General features: G+C 54.6%; 1 protein-coding gene across 1 annotated transcript in view; it reads right to left on the bottom strand.

Annotated features, from left to right (window-relative positions):
* The window catches only part of GREB1 (growth regulating estrogen receptor binding 1), a 72,422-nt gene that overhangs the window by 8,300 nt on the left and 44,693 nt on the right, over nucleotides 1–19,429 (bottom strand). Inside the window, exons 19-27 of the mRNA XM_032866863.1 lie at nucleotides 18,364–18,479; nucleotides 16,261–16,460; nucleotides 14,853–14,942; nucleotides 11,526–12,154; nucleotides 8,703–8,805; nucleotides 6,260–6,418; nucleotides 5,211–5,353; nucleotides 1,939–2,100; nucleotides 42–246 (exon numbers count right to left, since the gene is read on the bottom strand). Of these exons, the coding sequence (XP_032722754.1) occupies nucleotides 42–246; nucleotides 1,939–2,100; nucleotides 5,211–5,353; nucleotides 6,260–6,418; nucleotides 8,703–8,805; nucleotides 11,526–12,154; nucleotides 14,853–14,942; nucleotides 16,261–16,460; nucleotides 18,364–18,479 (1,807 nt within the window). The remainder of the gene's footprint in view (nucleotides 1–41; nucleotides 247–1,938; nucleotides 2,101–5,210; nucleotides 5,354–6,259; nucleotides 6,419–8,702; nucleotides 8,806–11,525; nucleotides 12,155–14,852; nucleotides 14,943–16,260; nucleotides 16,461–18,363; nucleotides 18,480–19,429) is intronic.

The following is a 19,429-nucleotide window of genomic DNA, read 5'->3' as shown; positions in this document are numbered from 1 at the left end:
TCAGAAATTTTACCGAGTAGGGCAAGTTAAACAACGCGTACCGACTCCGGCGCTGTTGAAGATACTCGGGAGTACCAGCATGATGTGGTTGGGCCAGTATTTCTTATAAATGGCCATTTCATACTCCTTGACAACCAGCACGTGCAAATGGCTGGCACCATCCATGGCGTGAAACAGGTTGAAGAGTCCGTGTTCGTGACGGCCGGTGGTTGGCGTGAATGTCGGACTTTTTATATATTCGTGACTCTGGAAAACATAGGAATCACGAGGGGAAGTGTTTGTAAAGATGGTCACAGTCACTCCCCTCCTTCTGAAAGGTCACGCTGCAGCACCTTCCATCAGAAGATGGAGCCTATCCCCACACTCACGCAATCCAGCTTAGCCCTGGGACCTTGCTTTTACCCATAAAACAGTGAAAATGATGGTTATGCCAGTTCCGAGCCTGGCCTCCAGAGGATGGACACATGCTCCCTCTCTCAGAACCCTCTCAGGGATGAGCCAGGGCTGGTGGCTGGAGGAGGAGAGACCACAGGGAGCAGAGCGGGGACGGGCATCCCACGGCGACCACCCTTAATGTGCCAGCCCCCAGCCCACGCGGTGGCTAAGCACAGACATGAGTGAGCGCATCTAAGCCAGCGTCCCCACACACCGGGACCAAGCCCAAGCTGCTCGCCCAGAAAATCAGAAGCGAAGTCAGTGCTCGTTTGGAAACGGTTTTCTTACACAACCCCAACTAGCATCTCCCAATTACCCAAACGCATTACCCTGCCAAATTCGCATCAGCTGTGTGCCGAGTACTATGCTATTCTGGATGTCTTCAAGTCCTTCAATGCCTTATCCATACAGCCCAGTTCCTGATCCACTCGGGGTGTGAATCTTTTACATAAATAGCTATGTTCTCTTCCACTTTGGCTGAGCTAGGTCTTGTACTCCTTCTGAAGTTCTCAGAGGACCTGCCGTAAGGCAGTGCTGTAGCTGGTGCCCGGAAGTTCTGGTGGGCGCTGGCTGGAGAAGTGAGCGGGGTAACAGAGAAATCCTCCTCCGGGGCAACAGCCTACCCCAGCCCACGGGGTACGAGACACCCCATAATAAAGGTCCCACTGGTTCTTCGCTAATGTGTTCGATGCTCGGTGAAAGCCTGCCAGGCCTGAAAGGCTGTTCAACCCTATCCTCCTGGCCCCGCCACCCAGAGAAGGCCACAGCAGGCTGACACCGGCTGGGGCTGGCGGGAGAGCAGCAAGCTGAGCCTGCGTTGTCGGGCTCATCTGCCAGAGCAGGCGTCCCTAAGGAGGCTGGTCACAGAGACAGTGAGTCGGGAAGAGCAGCCTCTTGAAAAGAGAGAAAATGCATGTTTTATGGATGACGTGATGCCCCATCTGGGATTCGCTTCCGAATACCAGAGGAAGGCAGAGGAGAAGGACAGACAGATCGAGGCTGGCTGTGAGACACCAGTTGCTGCGTCCAGGTAACAGGCCCCGGGGGCGGGGGGCCAGTCACTGCACGATTCTACGGCTTAGGACAGTTTCAACGGTTCCGTAACAGCAGTAGAGACAAGATGGGGAAGAGACAAACATCTAGGGAGCACCTGTCATCGTCCAGGCACCGTGCAGGTGCCTTCCGTCAGTCGCCCCAAATCACGCTCACGGGAAGCTCCTGCGGGACTTACCACCGCCCAGGTTCACAGGTAAGGGAACGGGGCTCAGCAATATTCAGGGCCAGGTTCAAACGACACAACTCGAGAGCGGCAGAGCGAGGTTCAAAGCGCAGTCGGAGTGACCCAAAGCCCCCGCGCCCCCAGCCTCCTCCGAGTTCAGCCACCGTGCCCATACCCCCTGCCCTGACTCATGAGGCGGCCATGGTCGCCAGGTCGCCAGCGCGATGGTCACTCACAGCCACGAGAATGCCCCCCCCCGCCCCACCCCGCCCGGGAGCCAGTACCTTGTCGGTGACGAGCGGCAGCCTCATGCTCTCCAGCTGGCCCCCAGGCTGGCTGAACACAAAGTGGTGCTCCTTGGACTTAGGGATGATGAAGTGCAGCCGGACCTCCGCCCCCAGCGCGGAGTAAGAGAAGGCGAAGGCATGCAGCGTGGACTCATAGAGCTGAGGTGTGACGGGAAAGGACAGAGCCTGTCAGCAGAGTCCGCCGCCACCGCTCGGAAGAACCCAGGCCCGTCACGGGAATGACAACGCAAAGCTCGGTGCCATCTGCCCCGCAGCTCGAGAAACCCGCCCGCAGGCCGGCCCCGGTACAGAGCGTGGACCCCCAGGTCTTACTCCTGGGCCAACACGCGTGAGCGCAGCCCCACTCGGCCGGAGGCCTCCCCATCTTTAGCTCGGATCGTGCTTCACCCAGCGACACCCTTCTAGGCACCGACGCCTTCTGGACCCTGGATTTGACCCAGAGGTGCGCTAGGTTACCGACAAAGGCATTCACACCACACATCTCATTTTTTAACTCTAATGAATGCATTTTTCCATCATACACATTACACGTAACAACATAGTAATAAACCATGTCACTAACTGCTTATGCTTACACACTTCTGTCACACTCACTGTGTCTGAGCCCCCTTCCATCCCTTCAGTGCCGTCACGAGCAATCCTATGAGGCAGGTACCGTCCCCGTCCCCACTGTGTGGACATGGGGACTGACACACAGAGGTCCTGGGCTTGCTCCCATCCCCAGGCCTAGCCTCACGTCCCCTCACCCCTTGTCTGCCTTCACTGCCCCCTTGTGTGACTCCTGCCCAGACCACCGTGCCACATGGCTCTGCCCAAGCCTCATTCCCTGACCCCTCTGGGCCTCCAGCGGACAGCCCCTCCCCAGACTGGCAGTTGGCATGTGCCCCGCACTCCTGAGAATCCCCAGGGCCCAGAGAGGGCGGGCCATGCAGGACACAGTGGCCGTACACGCCTACCATGGCTCCACTAGAACCGCAGAGCCCTCTGGGAGCAGAGATGAGACAGAAATAGATTTTGACGTGGGGGAGGGAGCAAGGGGGGGGAGATGCAGCTGAGGAAGGTTCATGAAAAAGATCAGGGAGGCTTGAGAGAGAGGGAAAGAGCCGGGGCAACTGAGGCTGGAGAGGCCAGGAGGGAGCGGTCCCTCAGCACTCCTCACATGGCCTGGCTCTGAGTCCGCCGTGACTGTGACCTGAGTGCCCTTGGACACGGGGGCACAGTCCAGCCGGAGCCCAGGGTCTCTGGACCTCAGTTCTGTTAATTCTCTGCAGACACTAACTGATGTGACCATGACTAAAACCCGTGAGTCTCCTCCGGTTCTTTAAATTTCAAAATTAAGGGAACGTTTTCGCTTATATTTTCTCTGCTTTGAAAGAAAAATTTCATCTCCAAGGAGGAAATGTTAGGACAGCTTATCTGGAGCAAACAGAATTACTATTTTTAATTCTTTAAAAACTGCTCATCTGCATTCTCCAATTTTGTCTCCAGTAAAATTGAATAGTTTAAAAAAAAAATCAGTCTTGATACTACTTCAGGGATAGCTGAAGGCTGGGCAGACTTGGGAGAATTAAAGCCACTGTGCTGTTTCCCTCTGCAAAAGGGACAGAGCTGGCAAGCCCATGCTCAGGCTGCTGCAGAACCTTCTGGAAGCAGTCAAGGGCATGAGCTATCCTGCACACCCCTGTGGGCCTCACAGGTGTCCTGGCTCCCACCACCTCCAGCTGTCCCAGCTACTCCTTCCTCCCCTCTCCCTTCCCGAGGTCTGAAATGAAACACTACATCTAAAATCCTGCCTGCCCCTTCTTCAGGACCAGGCTCACAGGCCCTCCGTGAACTCACCCACGGATGCTAAGAGACTATGCAAAATGCAGCTCTGCCCACATCAGGCCACCCCTTGAAGTTCTCCCTGGAAAGGTCCCCATTCCACCCTCCCTGCAGCCCCTGATGCTTTTCCTTAAAATGTTTTATTTAATTTTAATTTAGTTAATATATAGAATGTAGTATTCGTCTTGGGGGTAGAATTTAGTCATTTACCCATTGTGCACAACACCCAGTGCGCATTACATCACGTGACCTCCTTAATGCCCATCCCCCAGCTACCCCATCCTCCCACCCACCCTCCGTTTGTTCCCTAGAGTTAAGAGTCTCTTATGGTTTGCCTCCCTCTCTGTTTTTATCTTATTTTTCTTTCCCTTCTCCTGCTGTGCTCCTCTGTTGTTTTCTTAAATTCCACAGATGAGTGAGATCATATGGTATTTGTCCTGACGGAACCTGATGCCTTTTGTGGCGGGCTCTCTGCCCACCCCCCTTCCCAGTGTCCTCTCCTGGGACCACCCTCCCCTTGTACTTTAACATCCAGTGATGCCTGACTAGAATCACTTCTAATTCCCCCAAAGACCTCAAGTCTCCCCTCTCCTATAGACACGGTTCCCTCTCCTTCTGTCTGCCTCGGCCCCTTGGCAAATCCTTACTGATTCTTCAAAACCCTCTCCTCTGTTCCCCACCCAAGACAGTACCTTCATTTATAAAATGGAGATAATGTTGCCTTGCAAGGTTTTAGTGAGAATGAAGTAAGAAACCAGACAGGAGAGTTTCCTCTCCGGCGCGTGTTGAACGGATAACAGGTGTAGCTTAAACACGGACACCTCCAGGTGACCAGCCAGGGCCCGGCATCAGTAGCCTTACCCATTTACCCCAGTGTCTAAAGTAAGCGTCACTCTCATTACGTAAAAAGGTTAGAGGAAGTACCGACACATCAGAAGTGCCCAGCACGTTGCCTGGCACGCAGCAGGTGCTCGGTAAGTGCAAACGGCTCTCCTTCTCTGCATAATTTCTCTGCTTGCCCTTACTGCCTTTCCTGCCAGCTTTTCACTGTTCTGAAATTCTGTGCCCGGGCATCTCTCCATCCCTAGACTGTGTGTCTTGACTATGGGGACAGAGTTTATTCATCTCTGTGGCTGGTCCATCAGCACTCAGTCTGCTGCCCTGAACTCACTTTGGAAATTGCTAGAATGTAAAGAAAATGAGGACATGCACAGTCACTAGCAAATGTGTAATCCCAGGAGAGGCGCTTCTGTGGCGTCAGCAGTCATTGCCCAGATCACTGCAGGGAATTGGAGATACACGTGGACCAAGAAGCAGAGGTTTCCAGAACCCTCCACGTCCCGCTCTGGAAGGACAACTGAAACTCAGCGGAACAGAGAACCAGTGGTGTGGGCCCAAGGGAGCCAGGCGGGAGCACAGCCCACCTGGCAGCGGGGGTGGAAGCCCAGGTACTGGTGGCACTGCTCGCAGTGGTGGTACGTGTTGTACGCCGCGTACTTGGACAGCCTCATCCGCGCCGTCTGCCGCCGCGCATGCAGCTCCTCGGACTTCCGGGACACGCCCCCGTCTGCGGAAACACCGGTCACAGTCACCGAGCGGCCGCGGGCACAGCCGTTGCGCCCTCCGCTGCCCGCTCAGATCGCAGCGGACCGAGACTCCGTGCTGGGATCTGGGGTGACCACGTCTGCCTGGGTCCCGGGATGACTCGGCGGGAAGAGCCAACAGACAGTGGTCGCAGCGGGTCTTACTAATGGACCTACGGCTGTAAACACAGATTCAAGGATTCGCGCCCCGGCAACGCAAACGGACTGCCAGCTTCATATGCGGATGCCATACTGCTGATGAACAGCTTCTGGTTTGCCGAAGATTCTAACCCCAAACCTGAGCTAGACACTGGTCTCTGGGAACGACTGGTCAGTGAAAATGCTTCAGAGAGAGAGAAGAGAGAATTCTTGGGTGAGAGACGGGTGAGTATCCTCCTTCCCTTTCCACTCATCCAACTTTCCCAGTCTGTGCTAAAAATCATACTAGCCCACTAATATCCAATGTTTACTGACAGTGACCCTAAAACCCTATGGGGTCCTAATACCGTGACAGTCAGTGGTCCCTGAAGGAGGAGGGAGAACAAGACACTGAGGCTAGAGAGGGAGGTATGTGCATTTCATTAGGACAACCCCCATTCATATATTAGCACCTGTGTCTTGTGTCCCCTATGAACCAGAACCTCGAGGATGTCCTGACCATGACACACCCCCAGGAGCACACCCATCACTGTCCGCATGTGCCGCCAACCCACCTTCACGGGAAGAGCCTTACTTGTCCACTGAGGCAGTGACCTCGGTTCTCTCCCAGACCCTGCTGGTTAATTCCCACCCCCAGACAACGGAGCTCATCGCCAACACAGCTCAGCTCTTTCAGAGGCTCTCCCTACGTACTCCAGAAGAATGTGGCACGGGAGCTTTGTAAGGCTGACCTTCACTTTTTATGTTCTGGAGGTGGGAACAAATCAGACTGGCGTCTTCATACTTCGGGTCATGAATAATGTAGTCAAAAGGCAACTTCTTGAACAGCTCCAGGTCTGGCCAAGGGTCACTGAGCTGGAGGTAATGCCAATCTGATTCCTCTCGGAGATCTGTAAGATTGGTAGAAACACAGACAAGTGACAAACTAGGAAGTGAGAATGACTGATTTTTGAATGTGTGTAAGGACGATGCTTGCGGTAGAGCTGTCCTTGAGTCTCTGGGTTCCTGGGGGACGCTACTGTATCTCAAAGGCTCCTGGAACACATCGCATTTTCAGGATTGCTGTAAGGAAGCAAGAAGTGCCTTTGGGTCTACCTTTTATCCGTGGCCTGTGCCATGTTTCCTGCGTTTCTGGCTCCCATACTGACTTCAGCCCCTCCCAATATACCTACTGCTCCTTTTGCACTTGCCCTCAGCACCGTTCCCCACCCCCATATGTAGCACACTGGTTCCCACCGCCAATGGAACCTAACATAGTTCCCGTTCTTGTCTTCTGTCTAAATGCTACAGAGCTAATATGGCCAACTCCTACCACTGTAGCTCTAGAAAGCCTAAGCGTTCAAGGCCACTGGTTTCTCCTTTCTGAATGCCAACACCATTCATGGCCCAAATTCTGTCTTACATCTTACATCATAACTGGGGTAATCTGTGATGCTCACTCAATGCTTGTTGGCTAAAAAAGAAAAAAAAATCTAGATGGTCCAACACAAATTATGTAATATATTGATTTTTATATCCATGCTATGTACACAGGGGCAGAGTGCATGTCCACAAGAGAAGAAACAAAGAAGATGAGAGGCATGTTTACTGCATATGTAACAGACGCTCACTGCTTCGTATGTATCTTAATCTTCATAAACCTCTTAAACAGCAATTATCCATGCTTCCCCAAAGGGAAAACCAAGGCAATAAGAGAATTTCTGAAAATATGGACTTTGAAGTTTAATAAACTGAGTTCAAATCCTATCTCTGTCATGGGGATAGCCAAGAAAGTGAGGACACAGACACTCAACAGTTCTGCTGATTTTCATCTGAAACTCAGTTCCAAACTGTGAGGGGGGATGTGTGAAAGGTCAGAGCTTGGACGAAGAACCTCCCTCCTCTTCCCTTCAAAGGAAAGACTAAGAGATGGATGAGCTTCCTTGGTTCCAAATTTTCTCCAAGTCAAAACTCAAACACAGTCAGGAGCATCTAAAGAAGTGTGTTTGGGAACGGGGGGACTTTCTTCTCTTTTCAGGCTGAATGATATTCCATTACTTGTATATACCACACTTTTCTTCATCTATCCATCTGCTGATAGACATTTACCCATCGACGGACAACATACGGTGGCTCTTGTGTCTTGCCTGTGGTAACACTGCAGGGAACATGGCAACTAGGAACATGTCCATTAGCTTTGTCGTAGTGGTGATTTCACAATGCATACGTGTATCGAATCATCATTTGTACACTTCAAATGTATACAATAAAAATAAAAAGAAGTGCGATTCAGGGTGCCTGGGTGGCTCAGTTGGTTAAGCGACCGCCTTTGGCTCAGGTCATGATCCCAGGGTCCCGGGATTGAGTCCCTCATCGGGCTCCCTGCTCCATGGGGAGTCTGCGTCTCCCTCTTTCTCTCTTCTCATGCTCTCTTTCATTCTCTCTCTCACAAATAAATAAAATCTTAAAAAAAAAAAAAAAGACGTGCTATTTTGACGTCAGGGCAACATACTGGTTCCCTTTCTTTGCCCACAGACAGGACGCCTCACACAAATTTTAATTCCCAAGGCATCAGATCCATTTATCAGACCAAGTGGATGAGCCAGTGAGGAACAAGTGAGGAGGTGAGGTAGGGAGCAGAAGACCGCTGTCTTACCTTCCTCTGGGCAAATTCTGTTCCCTGAGTAAGGAGAAATGATAGACTTCCATTCTGTCCTAAGATACTGACCTCTGCGCTCAGCTGCCTGAGTGGGACCCTCCCCAAAGGACAGCCCTGCCTTCTAGGGGCAGCCGCCAAATCCGGTTCAGCTCCAGCTCCGCTGTCTCGCAGCTGGGCGCCTGAGCGAGTTACTTACCAGCAAATAAGTAGTTATTCTCATTGGGATGTGCTGGAAGTTAAATGTGGCGATTTATGGAAAGGATCCAGCACAGGGCTGGACACGGGGAAGATACGCAGTAAAACAGCGGTTATTTTTAGTGTAGTAATTTTATCTCCACAAAGGCCTCCCAGGCGCTACTCTGATACTGAGCAAAATGACGGCAAACAAGGGAGAGATAAAAGCAGCCCTCAAGGCCCCTGGGATGAGTGGGATCGCTGATCTGAGAATTCCATCTAGAGGGTAAAGGACACACGGTCACCCGAGAAACGGGACTAAAGAGGATTCCAAGCCCAAGGGTCACCCACGCAAAACTCACGGATATTGATCTCTTCTTCATCATAAACATCCACTTCCGTCAGCCGAATGAGCATTCTGGACAAAATGCTGAGGAACTGCAGGTAGGCACCTGTCTTCCCAATCTGTGAAGACATTAAAACTGGAGCTGGTGCTCAGTACGCCCCGTCCACGTGCAGGCACTGGCTGGAGCGCCAGACACGCTTCGTGTCACCTGTCCCCTTCAAAGACCCCACCTCGTTAAAGCGGGAGCCAGGGGTGTGCAAAGCCATCTGAGGGGACATGGGACCTAAAGAAGGATGGCAGGCCACAGAGAGACTCCCGTAGCAGCAGACCTGCCTGCTTATAAATCATGGCAGCGCGCTTCTGCTTCTAACCTGCCACACTTTCTAAGCTGTTTGAAATAGGACTTGAATCGGATATTGAAGAAAGGTTGCATCGAAAGATGAACTGCCGATACAAAGCGTAATAATGTCTCAAAAAGATCTCGGGTTGGGGCGCCTGGATGGCTCAGTCAGTGAAGCGTCCAACTCTTGATTTCGGTTCAGGTCATGATCTCAGGGTGGTGAGATCGAGCCCCGAGTCGGGCTCCGTGCTGGGTGTGGAGCCTACTTGAGATTGGCTCTCTCCCTCTCCTGCTGCCCCTCCCCCATGCACTTGCACTCGCTCTCAAAATCAAAAAAAATCTTGCATGATTAGATTGCTATTTGTGTTAATCGATAGGTCTCTAATTAAAGAATAAACTCTGTTGTGTGAGACTTTAAAGTCTGGCATCTCATTTCTCTCCTCCTAAGGCCAGGAAAGGGAAATGAGCTTTCTCCTCCCGGTCTTCCTTTTTCTATCACAGAGTCCCTCACTCCGTCTGCCCCACACCAGGCTAGGACACTAGGAGACCTCATTCACTTTGGTCGCAGGTGGTTAAACAGGAGCCTATGGGCTAACCTCCCACCCTGTTGCTCTGGGAATGCGCTTTCAAAGTTCTCAGCTCAGTGCCTGGCTCACAGTCCATAGTCAACAAATGTAGATGAACAGAAATAACTAACTTTAGGAAAAAATATGAAATACCACCAGGCGAACCTTTAGAAAAAAATATTTGCCATACAAGTAACAGACAAAGGATTAACATGTGTAACCTGCAAAGAGTTCCTGCCAAGCAACAGGAAAAGGTCAAATGCCTACAGGAAAAATAAACAAGAGAAATACATCAGAAAAATTGCTGTGGAAGTCATAGCAGTGATCCATAAATATATAAAAATATATTCAACCTTAACAAAAACTATAATATACTATTTTTCACCTATCAAATGGGTGAAATTTTTTAAGATATCATCCAATAACATGGCAGTAGGAAGAAACCAGGATCCCCTTTTTTCAAATTTACAAAAAGTTAATATACGCTCACCCATTAAAAAATTCAAGAAATACAGAGTGACGATGAAGAAGAAAGTTTACAAATTCCACTCCCTCCTCAGTGGCAATTCCGCCGGGGATTTTTTGGTATTTTCATGCACAGAGACGTATACATACACACCAATGCTTACTTTCCTAATTGATATTACACGGTGTATATATTACTCTGTAACTTGATTTTTTTCAATTTTGATTTCAACTTTTTCAGTTTAAAATCTTAGAGAAATTTTCATGTCAGCATCTAGAGATCGATCTCCAACTTTCTATGGCCAAACTGCACGATACAGTTGTACCCAAAGTTCTTCAACCAACCTTGACCAACGGAACTTTGGCTGTTCCCAGTTTGTTTTACTATTGTAAATAATTCTAAAGTGAGCAATCTGTTTTTTTCCTTTTTTAAAAAAAATATTTTACTTATCTATTTGACAGGCAGAGATCACAAGTAGGCAGAGAGGCAGGCAGAGAGAGGGGGAAGCAGGCTCCCTGCTGAGCAGAGAGTCCGATGTGGGGCTCGATCCCAGGACCCTGGGATCATGACCTGAGCCGAAGGCAGAGGCTTCACTGCGCCCCCCAGGCGCCCCTAAAAAGAGCATTCTTATACACATTTTTGTGGGTTTGTATCTCTTGGACCAGACTATAAGGAAATGAACAGGCTGAGTCTGGAGGCAGCACATCCCGGCTCGGGACAGGACGGTGCTGACAGGGGTGAAGAGGGCAGTAACTGACCCCATGTGCCGCCCCCCCCAGTCAGGCTGTCCTCCAGATGCCCTGGGGTTACACTCTCGTTTAATGCTCCCGTCTCCGACTCAGATGCCGCACTTATCCTCATTCTCAGAGAGGACACTGGGGCACGGAGATGGCTGGCTCCTGCCCAGGGCGCCAGGTATTGTCTGAGCCAGAATCCGAGCCCACTCCGGAGCCCAACTCCCACCTCTGCGCTGTCCTGACAAAGCACCTTCCAGGACCGGACACGGTCATCTTCACACACTCCCAGCACGTGGCAGATGTCTGCCATTTTGACAATGGAAACAGTCTTTCGTCATTAGGAAAACACAATGAGGTGAGAGGCTGGGATAGGGACGGGCCTCCTGCCTCCCAGTTACGTATCACCAAAACCTTCCAGTGCAGAACCCTGGGCAGGGGTGCGGGCGGGGTGGGGGGTGTTTCCAGCTGGCACAGATTGGCCGTGGGAAGGAGAAGCACCCACCGAGAAGCTCTCCGCCCCCACATCATGCAGGCAGGAACATGAGGCCCGAGCCTGGACGTCAGCCAGCCGTGGACAGCAGCAGGTCCCGACCTCCGACCCCCCGCCCACTCAGGGTCTGCCATGGGAATGGCAGGATGTGACTAAGGGGATGTTGTCAGCCCCAAACCTGCCCCGGGCATGAATACGAGGACCCCCACGCAGCCCAGGGCCCCGCGGGGCAGCACCCACCTGAGGGGGCCCGCTGAGCAGCAGCCTGCGCGGGTGGAAGCCGTCCACGCGGCCCTCGGCGCGGTTGCCGTAGTCCATGTGGCTGGGCCGTGGCACCGTCCACTGCCGGTAGTAGAGGGACTGCTCCGTGGACGTCATCGTCTTGCTGAGCAGGGGGCGGAAGGAGCTGGCCCACATGACCGAGTGGGAGGGCAGGAGTGAGGCAGCCTTGGGCAGGCCGCTGCTGTCGGTGGCCGTGACCATGTCATACACCAGCTTGGGCAGGAAGACGACGGGGGGCTGCCGGCAGGCCTTGGTCATGGAGCACTGGGAGGCCTGCGGGATGAGCGTGCCGGCCGAGGGGGCCACAGACGAGGGGGAGGAGCCCAAGGAGGACAGCTGGGAGGACGACGGGGTGACCGACACCTGGACGCTCTTCTGGCCAGCTCTCGGGCCAGGGTCCGGCTGGGAGGCCAGCCCAGGGCTGTGCCTGCTGATGACTGACGGTGACCCCCAACTCGCTTGGGGCCTCTGTCTCTCCCCGGGGGCCCTGGCCTCCTCCGAGGGGCCGCAGGGCTGTGGCGATCTGGCCCGCTCCCCCTGCGAGGGTGCCCCGGGTTGAGCCGAGGACTCGCCACACAGCGCTGAGCCTGGGGAGGGATGCGCCTGTCAGTCATGCCCCAGGAAGGACCCTCGCCGAAGCATCCACCATTCCTGTTCCTGTGACACAAACTACCTGTACCCCACAATCACCGGAACTTTCACGAAGAAAATCCCCCTCTGGGTCAACAGAAACTCGCTTGTCTTATGACAGAGCCATGGCTCGCCGGAGAGAGAGCCTGCGTCACCCCACACCCACCCCAGCACCCGGCACGCGGCCTCAAAAGCCACCCCGTTGCAACCCCCTGACCCAATCTGCTCCACAAGCCCCTGCCTTGAGGGCTCGAGCCCCACACACACCCCGTGCAGGTGCTCCCGGGAGCACCCCTCCCTGCTGTCCCCTCCTGCGGCTCTCGTCTTGCCTCTGCACCAGCACAGTGGCAGCTTCGAGCTCAAACTGCCAGCGAGACTCAGCAGCTTCAACCAAACGCTAGAATTCCCCAACTTTCAGAAGGATCAGGAGAGGAGGGGCAGCTGGCACAGCAGCCCCCCACAAAGGGCCCTCCTTCTGCCCCTCCCCCACGTGCACCCCACGGAGACCTGGGTGAGTGCGGCCCCACACCGGGCAGCACCCGGCTGTCTTCATACCACCCCAGCCTCACACACCAGGCCTCGCGTACCGGCTTGCACCAGCCCTGCAGACCTCAGGCCCCACAGAAAGCAGAGCAGACAGGATGCTGCACCGTAGCCTTCACTCTGTCCTTCCCCAGGAGACAGACCCAGGGAGGCCCGACACCCCCGCACCACCCTCTGCAGAAAGGCCTTCCCGCCCCCCTTCTCCTGGCTCAGCCCATACCCCACACACCACGACGCTCAGGCAACCTCCCCTCTGGATCCGAGCTCCCCAGCAGGGGCCCCGCCACTCAGCAACTGCCTGCGCAGCCAGCCTGCCCTTCCAGATGCTTCCGGAACCACCAGAGGAGGAAATGCGGCACTGGCCAGCCCCCTCCGCTGAAGGCTCCGGCTGACACCTCACCCTTGGGCAAGGCACCTGAAACAGTGACATAGGAAGAGCAGATACGGGGAGGCTGTGAGGGACCCGCACCTGGGCCCTGGCCTGGGACAAGGGGGACAGGTGGGCCTGAAGGACATCAAAGAGGCACAAGATCCCAAAAGCAGACCAAGGGAACCCCGGTGCCTTCATCTGCTTCCCTAGGTTGTGAGGGCCGGCCTGGCGGGACCCGGAGGACCGACGCCCACACAGATGTTTCTCTCCATCAACCCCAGACCTCCACTGGTCTGTCCCCAGTTCAATCCAGGGGAACTACCGGTCTATAAAGATGAGACCCAGGGCCACCCAGGTCCCCACCCCAACTCATGTGTCTGTGGCCAAATCTCACCTCCCCGGGCCTCCGTCCCCTCATCTCTGAAGTCTACAGCAGCCAACGCCATGAGAAGTACCTCGTCAGAGACCCCTAAGGACCTCAGGCCCTTCTGAAGAGTCCCGGCTAAGAAAGTCACCTCAGTGACTACGGTACCTCCCCTGCCAGGTAAGTATGAAAGTCACCTCACGTAACGGAAGAACTCCAGAAGGAGAGAGCTTGGCTCGTAGCCTGGACATTCTACTCCTGGAGACACTGCACAGAGCAGTGTGTCCCCAGAAGCTTCTAAAAAGCAATCCCATCAGGACTGGGGAAGAACAAAGCCCCATTTCTGGCTATCGGAATAGCAGGGTCACCCACTCACCCATTCGCCAGCTCCACCCTGGGGCCCTGGGTGCCCTACACTGTTTGGGACAGAGGACACCAGAGGCTATAGCACTTGGCTTTCTGACTGACCGGAAACCCCCTGGTGTGCTCTGACCCCTACAGCGGCGCCTTGACCCCAGCCAGGCACCCATCCGCACGGAGCGGCAGCCCGCGTGACCGCGTCTTGGGCCCAGACGCCACACGCACCGCCACCGCCCAAGCCCCCTCCCTCCTGACTACCTTCTCCGAGACACACAGGCCAGCTGCTCGCTGAAACCTGCAGGGGCCGCACCCGACCCCTAAATCTGCCCCCGCCTGTCCCACTTCACGCGCGTGAGCGTGCGCACAGGCCGCAAGGAGGTCTCTGCGGCACATCACACACTGGCGAGTGACCACGGGCTCCCTGAGAGCGGGCTGTACCTCGCCTGTCTTTCCACCCGGACTCAGATACAAAGTGGGTTCTCGGTAACGGTCCCAACAGGAAGACAGGCGATACCGTCTCACGTGGGCCGGTCCTGACTGCTCCCGGACGCCGAGCCTCCCTTCGCCAGAGACTGGGCATTTTCCCCACAGTTCCCTGCGGTCTGGGTCCAGGGCTCAGGGGATACCTGCTGCCTTCTGTTGCTCTCCCCCCAGGGAAATCTGGGTGCACTTCTCTCTGCCTTCAGACTCGACAAGAACACCTCACCCAGCCCCCCTCCTCCCTCGGGGCAACTCATTCCCTAAACCAACAATGCCTGGGAAGCAGCAAGGGGACACCGCCCGGCACAGGCCACTGAGGGGGACAGAGTCCACGATCTTCTCCCAGGAACTCGGAGTTCCTGCCCAAACTCCTCACGTCCCAGACCCGAGTCCAGAAAAACAATCACTCCCGAAGAAACTCCGGTTGTCAAAGATCCCCTTCTCTTTCCAGTTCTAGGTGAAAATAAAGATCTCTTCTCATTCTCTAATAGCCAAAAGAAACATGCAGAAGTGCACTGTTTCCCACCTGGGGACTTACTGGACGCTTTAGAGGACAGAGACGAGGACGCGGAATCGTGAGAGCGGGACCTCTCCCTCTTCACGGGGCTCCTCTTCTCCGAGGGGGAGCCTGTTTCAAGACACACGTGCTGAAAATGCCTCATGATCACCATCTCATGTGTGTGCCCAGCACTTGAGTTTGCAAAGTGTGTTCACACCTAGTATCCATCCATGAGTCCAACCATCCATTCACGAATCCATCCATCCATCCATGGGTCCAACCATCCATTCATGCGTCCGTCCATCCATCTGTCGACCCAGCTACCATCTTGCAGGCACCCGCCTCTGACAGAGCCCCAAGGAGACAGAAGTGGGGAACGCAGGCCACTCAGGCGCTCCCGGCTCACCCAGACTCCTTCTCAGGACACACAGGTACAGGTGTAAGGAGCACAGAGAGACCCGGGAGCCAGGCTCCCACCCAGAACGGGAAAACAGGAGCAGGTGACTTCTTGGAAGGAGTGACCCGGCCTGAGCCCTGAAGGGCTGGCAGTGGTTTCCAGGTAAAGCACAGAGGAGAGGGAGCTCGAAGTCACAGGAGAGCCTCTGTGTGGCCCAAAGTGACAAGAGCAGGGAATAGCCAGGGAACCCTGATGAGCTGAGTGTGACCCACAGCACAGGGGACAGTGTGAGAAGCATGAACAGAGAGACTAGAGAGGCAGGCTGTAAAATGCCAGGAATGCGGATTCATCCCATGGACAACAGGGAGATTGAGGCATCTTAATGTCAGGGTCACAGTCATGTTTGTGCAAGGCCGTTACAGCCCCAGCAGAGTCTGTCCAGGGGGTCCTCTAGTCTGTCTTACAGATGAGCAATCTGAAGCCAGTAAAGGAAGCAGGTGTTCCAAGTCACACAGTCAGCGGGAAGACCCCGCGTCACACCCCACAAACGCTTCCCATGTTTGTATAAACAGCTTTGTCTTTTCTCTTGCTGTGCTATTGACAAGTCTGATCCCAGGCACTGCTCTGATGCATGGGCCCTATTAAAATAGAGTGTTGGATTTTCATGTCTTTGAATGAAACCGGCCTTTTATCATCAATCCCCATAATCTACCCATCCCACTGACTCACACAGAGGAAAGCTCATCCGGGGCAGGAATGCCACCGACAAGTCACACAGAGCAGGAAGCAGAGTCCTGAGAAATCGCGATTTCCCTTCCTATTCTCTAAAAATTCTGGCGCTCGAAGAAACACTTGGGATTTCCATTTTCTTGTACCCCCAGAAAGAGGGGCCGGAAGCAAAATCTGAATGCAACAAGAACGTGCCATCTCCTGCAAAGACCTCTCCAGACCGCACTCTTCAGAGCTCCTGCCCACGAGACGAGCCCCAGGGCCGCACAAGTGCAGGCTGCCCCCAAGACGAGAAGGCGAGGCAGACCCGCCACCCCTCACCTTCTGGCACGAGCTCCTCATCCTCGTTGTCCGTGCTGCTCAGCTTTTCTGCGTCGCTCTCTAAGGGCTCGTGCCGGGCCCCCTTCTCCAAGGGAACCTCGTTGCTCACAAAGTAAGCAGCCAGGCCCAGCTCCTGCTCTAGCGCCGTTCTCACCAAGCACGAGGAGTTTATCAGACGCAGGTCGCAGTACCTCAGAGACCTGGAGGAAAAAGACAGTATCTTTTGAGTGTCCTGTACAGTGAGGCCCCTCTCCCGGTGCTGGGGGGGATGAGATCAGGACCAGCCCCCTGCCGCCTCGTTAGGGCCCTTGGACTTGTGCAAACGGAAACACAGATCGCCAGACGGTGAGCCTTTGGCAACCAAGTCAGTTGAAAAGTAACCGTCTTGGGGGCACCTGCCATGGATTCAGCCCTGTCCTGTCATCGAAAGAGCGTCTGCAGCCAGAAGAAAAGCAGGCTTGAACCCCAGCTCTGCTACGTTCTAGGGCCAGAATGTTTCTCAAGCAGGGGAACTTCCTGCAGGCTCAGATTCTCATCTCGAAGATGAGAATTAAGTAACAGCCATCTAAGTGCACTGTCTGAGGACTATATACGGTCAGCGGACATTTAATGATTCAGTCAGCACTTAAAATGTGCCAGGACAGTGCTAGATGCTAGGGACAGACTGACAATCAAGTCACCGCCATATGAGAAAGGAGTCTGTCTGGGAAGACAGACACCAACAAGCAATGAGAGAGGCTGAGGAGTGGGCACAGAGGTCAGACCAACGCAGGGTTGGAGGGTGGAAATGGCAACGTGTCTGGAGAGAGGCAGATGCGGGTTCCAATCAGGCTCTACAACTTCAGGCAAATGGCCTTTTGTTTGTTCTTCTACAAAACAGGACAGGGATGCTACCCTTGCAAAGACTAAATTCTCTGTGGAAAGTCGACACTGGGCCTAATACAGAGAAGGTGTTCAGTAAATGCTTGCTCAAATTTAAGATGGCTTAAGGCATTGTCTTAGTTCTTAGGGAGTTGAGGGATGGAAGAAATAATCCGTGTGAAATGCAACAACCAAGGTCAAATGTTTTAGAGCCCCCTTTACCTGGCCTGCGAGGATGCCGTGTGCAGTGGCCCTCGTGTATGTGTGTGGGGTGGCCCAGGGAAAGGAACCCCAGCTTTGGAGTTGGGCAGCCTGGAGTCCGTGGTTTGCCACCCGCGCTTAGTCTCTAAGTCCCATTTCCTCACTGCTCAAAGGGGACAGTGAAATACCCCCAGGGCTAGAGTAGTGAGGGTAAAACGAACTACAGCACATGAGAAGAATCTGGTACAGTGCCGGCAAGAGACAGGAACTCAGGAAGTGTCCCCTCGTACTATTTTGTTCTACAGGAAGAGTGCGTGGCTGCCTCCCCTCACCACGGTATGAAGTAAACCTTCAGGAGGCAAACTGTTGCCACTCATTCAAGCAACTGCCTTACTGGAGACCCAGTGACCTTCCGTCCTGAGTGTCTACTTGTCCGTGTGACGGCCCCGAGACCCTGGGAGACACTGAGTGGGTTCACAGCTGACTTCTGTGTGGCGGTGGTCTCCCACGGTAGACAGCCTTTGAGACAGTCAGCTCTGTGTGTGGAAACCAGCCCTTCCTGAGGGGCATCCGCCGCCTCCCCGTTTCCCAGAGCACCTCCTCCACCGGGAGGGCCCCGCTATCCCAGCAGCGAGACACGGGGAGAAATGAAGCTTTGACCCCCAAGATGATCAGATTCTTTCCTAAACGGAAGAGCCTTCCCCAACACACACGGTGATCCTCGTGGGGAGAAACCGAGAGAGGCATCGACCCTACCCCAGCTGGAAGACCTCCACCCACGGGCCCAGCAACAGCCAGCCCCGCCCAGGGAGCCCAGAAGGGGCCGGTCTGCGAGTGAGGGAATGGTGCCCAGACCTCGGACACGTTCCACCGCCACAGGCCGGAAAACTGTCAGATAAACACACAACTCCGTGGTGACCGTGAACGTGAAGACTCCACCTGCCGTCAGGCACCAGCAGGCCGGCCTGACCGCCCCCCAGAGCCGCGGGCACGGGCAGCTGGCTCCCCGAAGGCCCCCAGGGCCACAACCCCTCGACTCACCTCGGTAAGGACTCCCCGTGCGGGTCCGTCCCGCTGAAGATGAGGATGCACGGCAGGCCCTCCAGTTCCAGGTATGTCTGAGGCCGCCACTCTGCGGCCTCGATCTTCTGCCACATCTGCGGGTAATGGAAAGCAGTGAGGAGGGCGAGCCTCCTCCCGTCCGGACTAGCCCAGCTCTGACAGCTCTACGGCGTCCTCCTGACGGCGTTTCATGAAAAGGACAGTTCTTCGCAGGACAAGAAAGCGTGTCATCGGCTTCCCGGCCGTACTCCCTGCCGCACGGCACAGCCCCGTCGGCCGTCACGGGCCATCTGCGGCCGCGTCCTGGGGACCAAGTGTGCGTTCGCAGTTGTGTCTACCGCTTGCTCAGAGCTTTCTTAACCGGGCCTCTCCCTCGCAGCTGCTGCTCAACTCTTCCCTCGGGGTTCTGCGTAACTCTCCCGCATGTTCCCTCCCTCTCTGTGGGCTCAGTAAGGAGCTAGGGGCCGGGCACTGTGCTAATCTGGGGGTGCTGAGCTGTGGGGGTGGTCCCTGCCCTCCACCGCCTGGGGAAAGAGCCAGAGGACAGGCAGCACCACGCCAGCCCCTGCCTCCACGCAGAGGAGAACCAAGGGGCAGGGAGGGGCAGCTTCCCGAAAGAGGAAAAGGCAGCAGCTGAGTTTACAGGCTGAGCTGTTGGCTAAACCGAGGAGGAGGAGAAAAGCACTCCCAGGAAGAACGAAAGGCACACCGCAGCCGGAAGTCTGAAAGAGTGAGACGGGGGCGCCTGGGTGGCTCAGTGGGTTAAGCCTCTGCCTTCGGCTCAGGTCATGATCTCAGGGTCCTGGGATCGAGTCCTGTGTCAGGCTCCCCGCTCAGCGGGGGGTCTGCTTCTCCCTCTGCCCCTCCCCCAACTCTGGCTCACTGACTCTTTCTCCCCCTTTTTCTCAAATAAATAAAATCTTAAAAAAAAAAAAAAAAGGAAAAAAAAAGCCTTGGGGGGGAAACATTTATAAGTAATTTGGTCCAGCAGGCGGGGACAGAACAAGAGAGGCGGCCAGAGGGGTGGCCCGCCATGGAGGGGGCG

This window comes from Lontra canadensis, unplaced genomic scaffold (assembly GCF_010015895.1).
Source record: "Lontra canadensis isolate GAN:19392208 unplaced genomic scaffold, GSC_riverotter_1.0 scaffold32, whole genome shotgun sequence".
Lineage (NCBI taxonomy): Eukaryota > Metazoa > Chordata > Mammalia > Carnivora > Mustelidae > Lontra > Lontra canadensis.
This window is presented reverse-complemented; position numbering and strand designations above follow the sequence as displayed.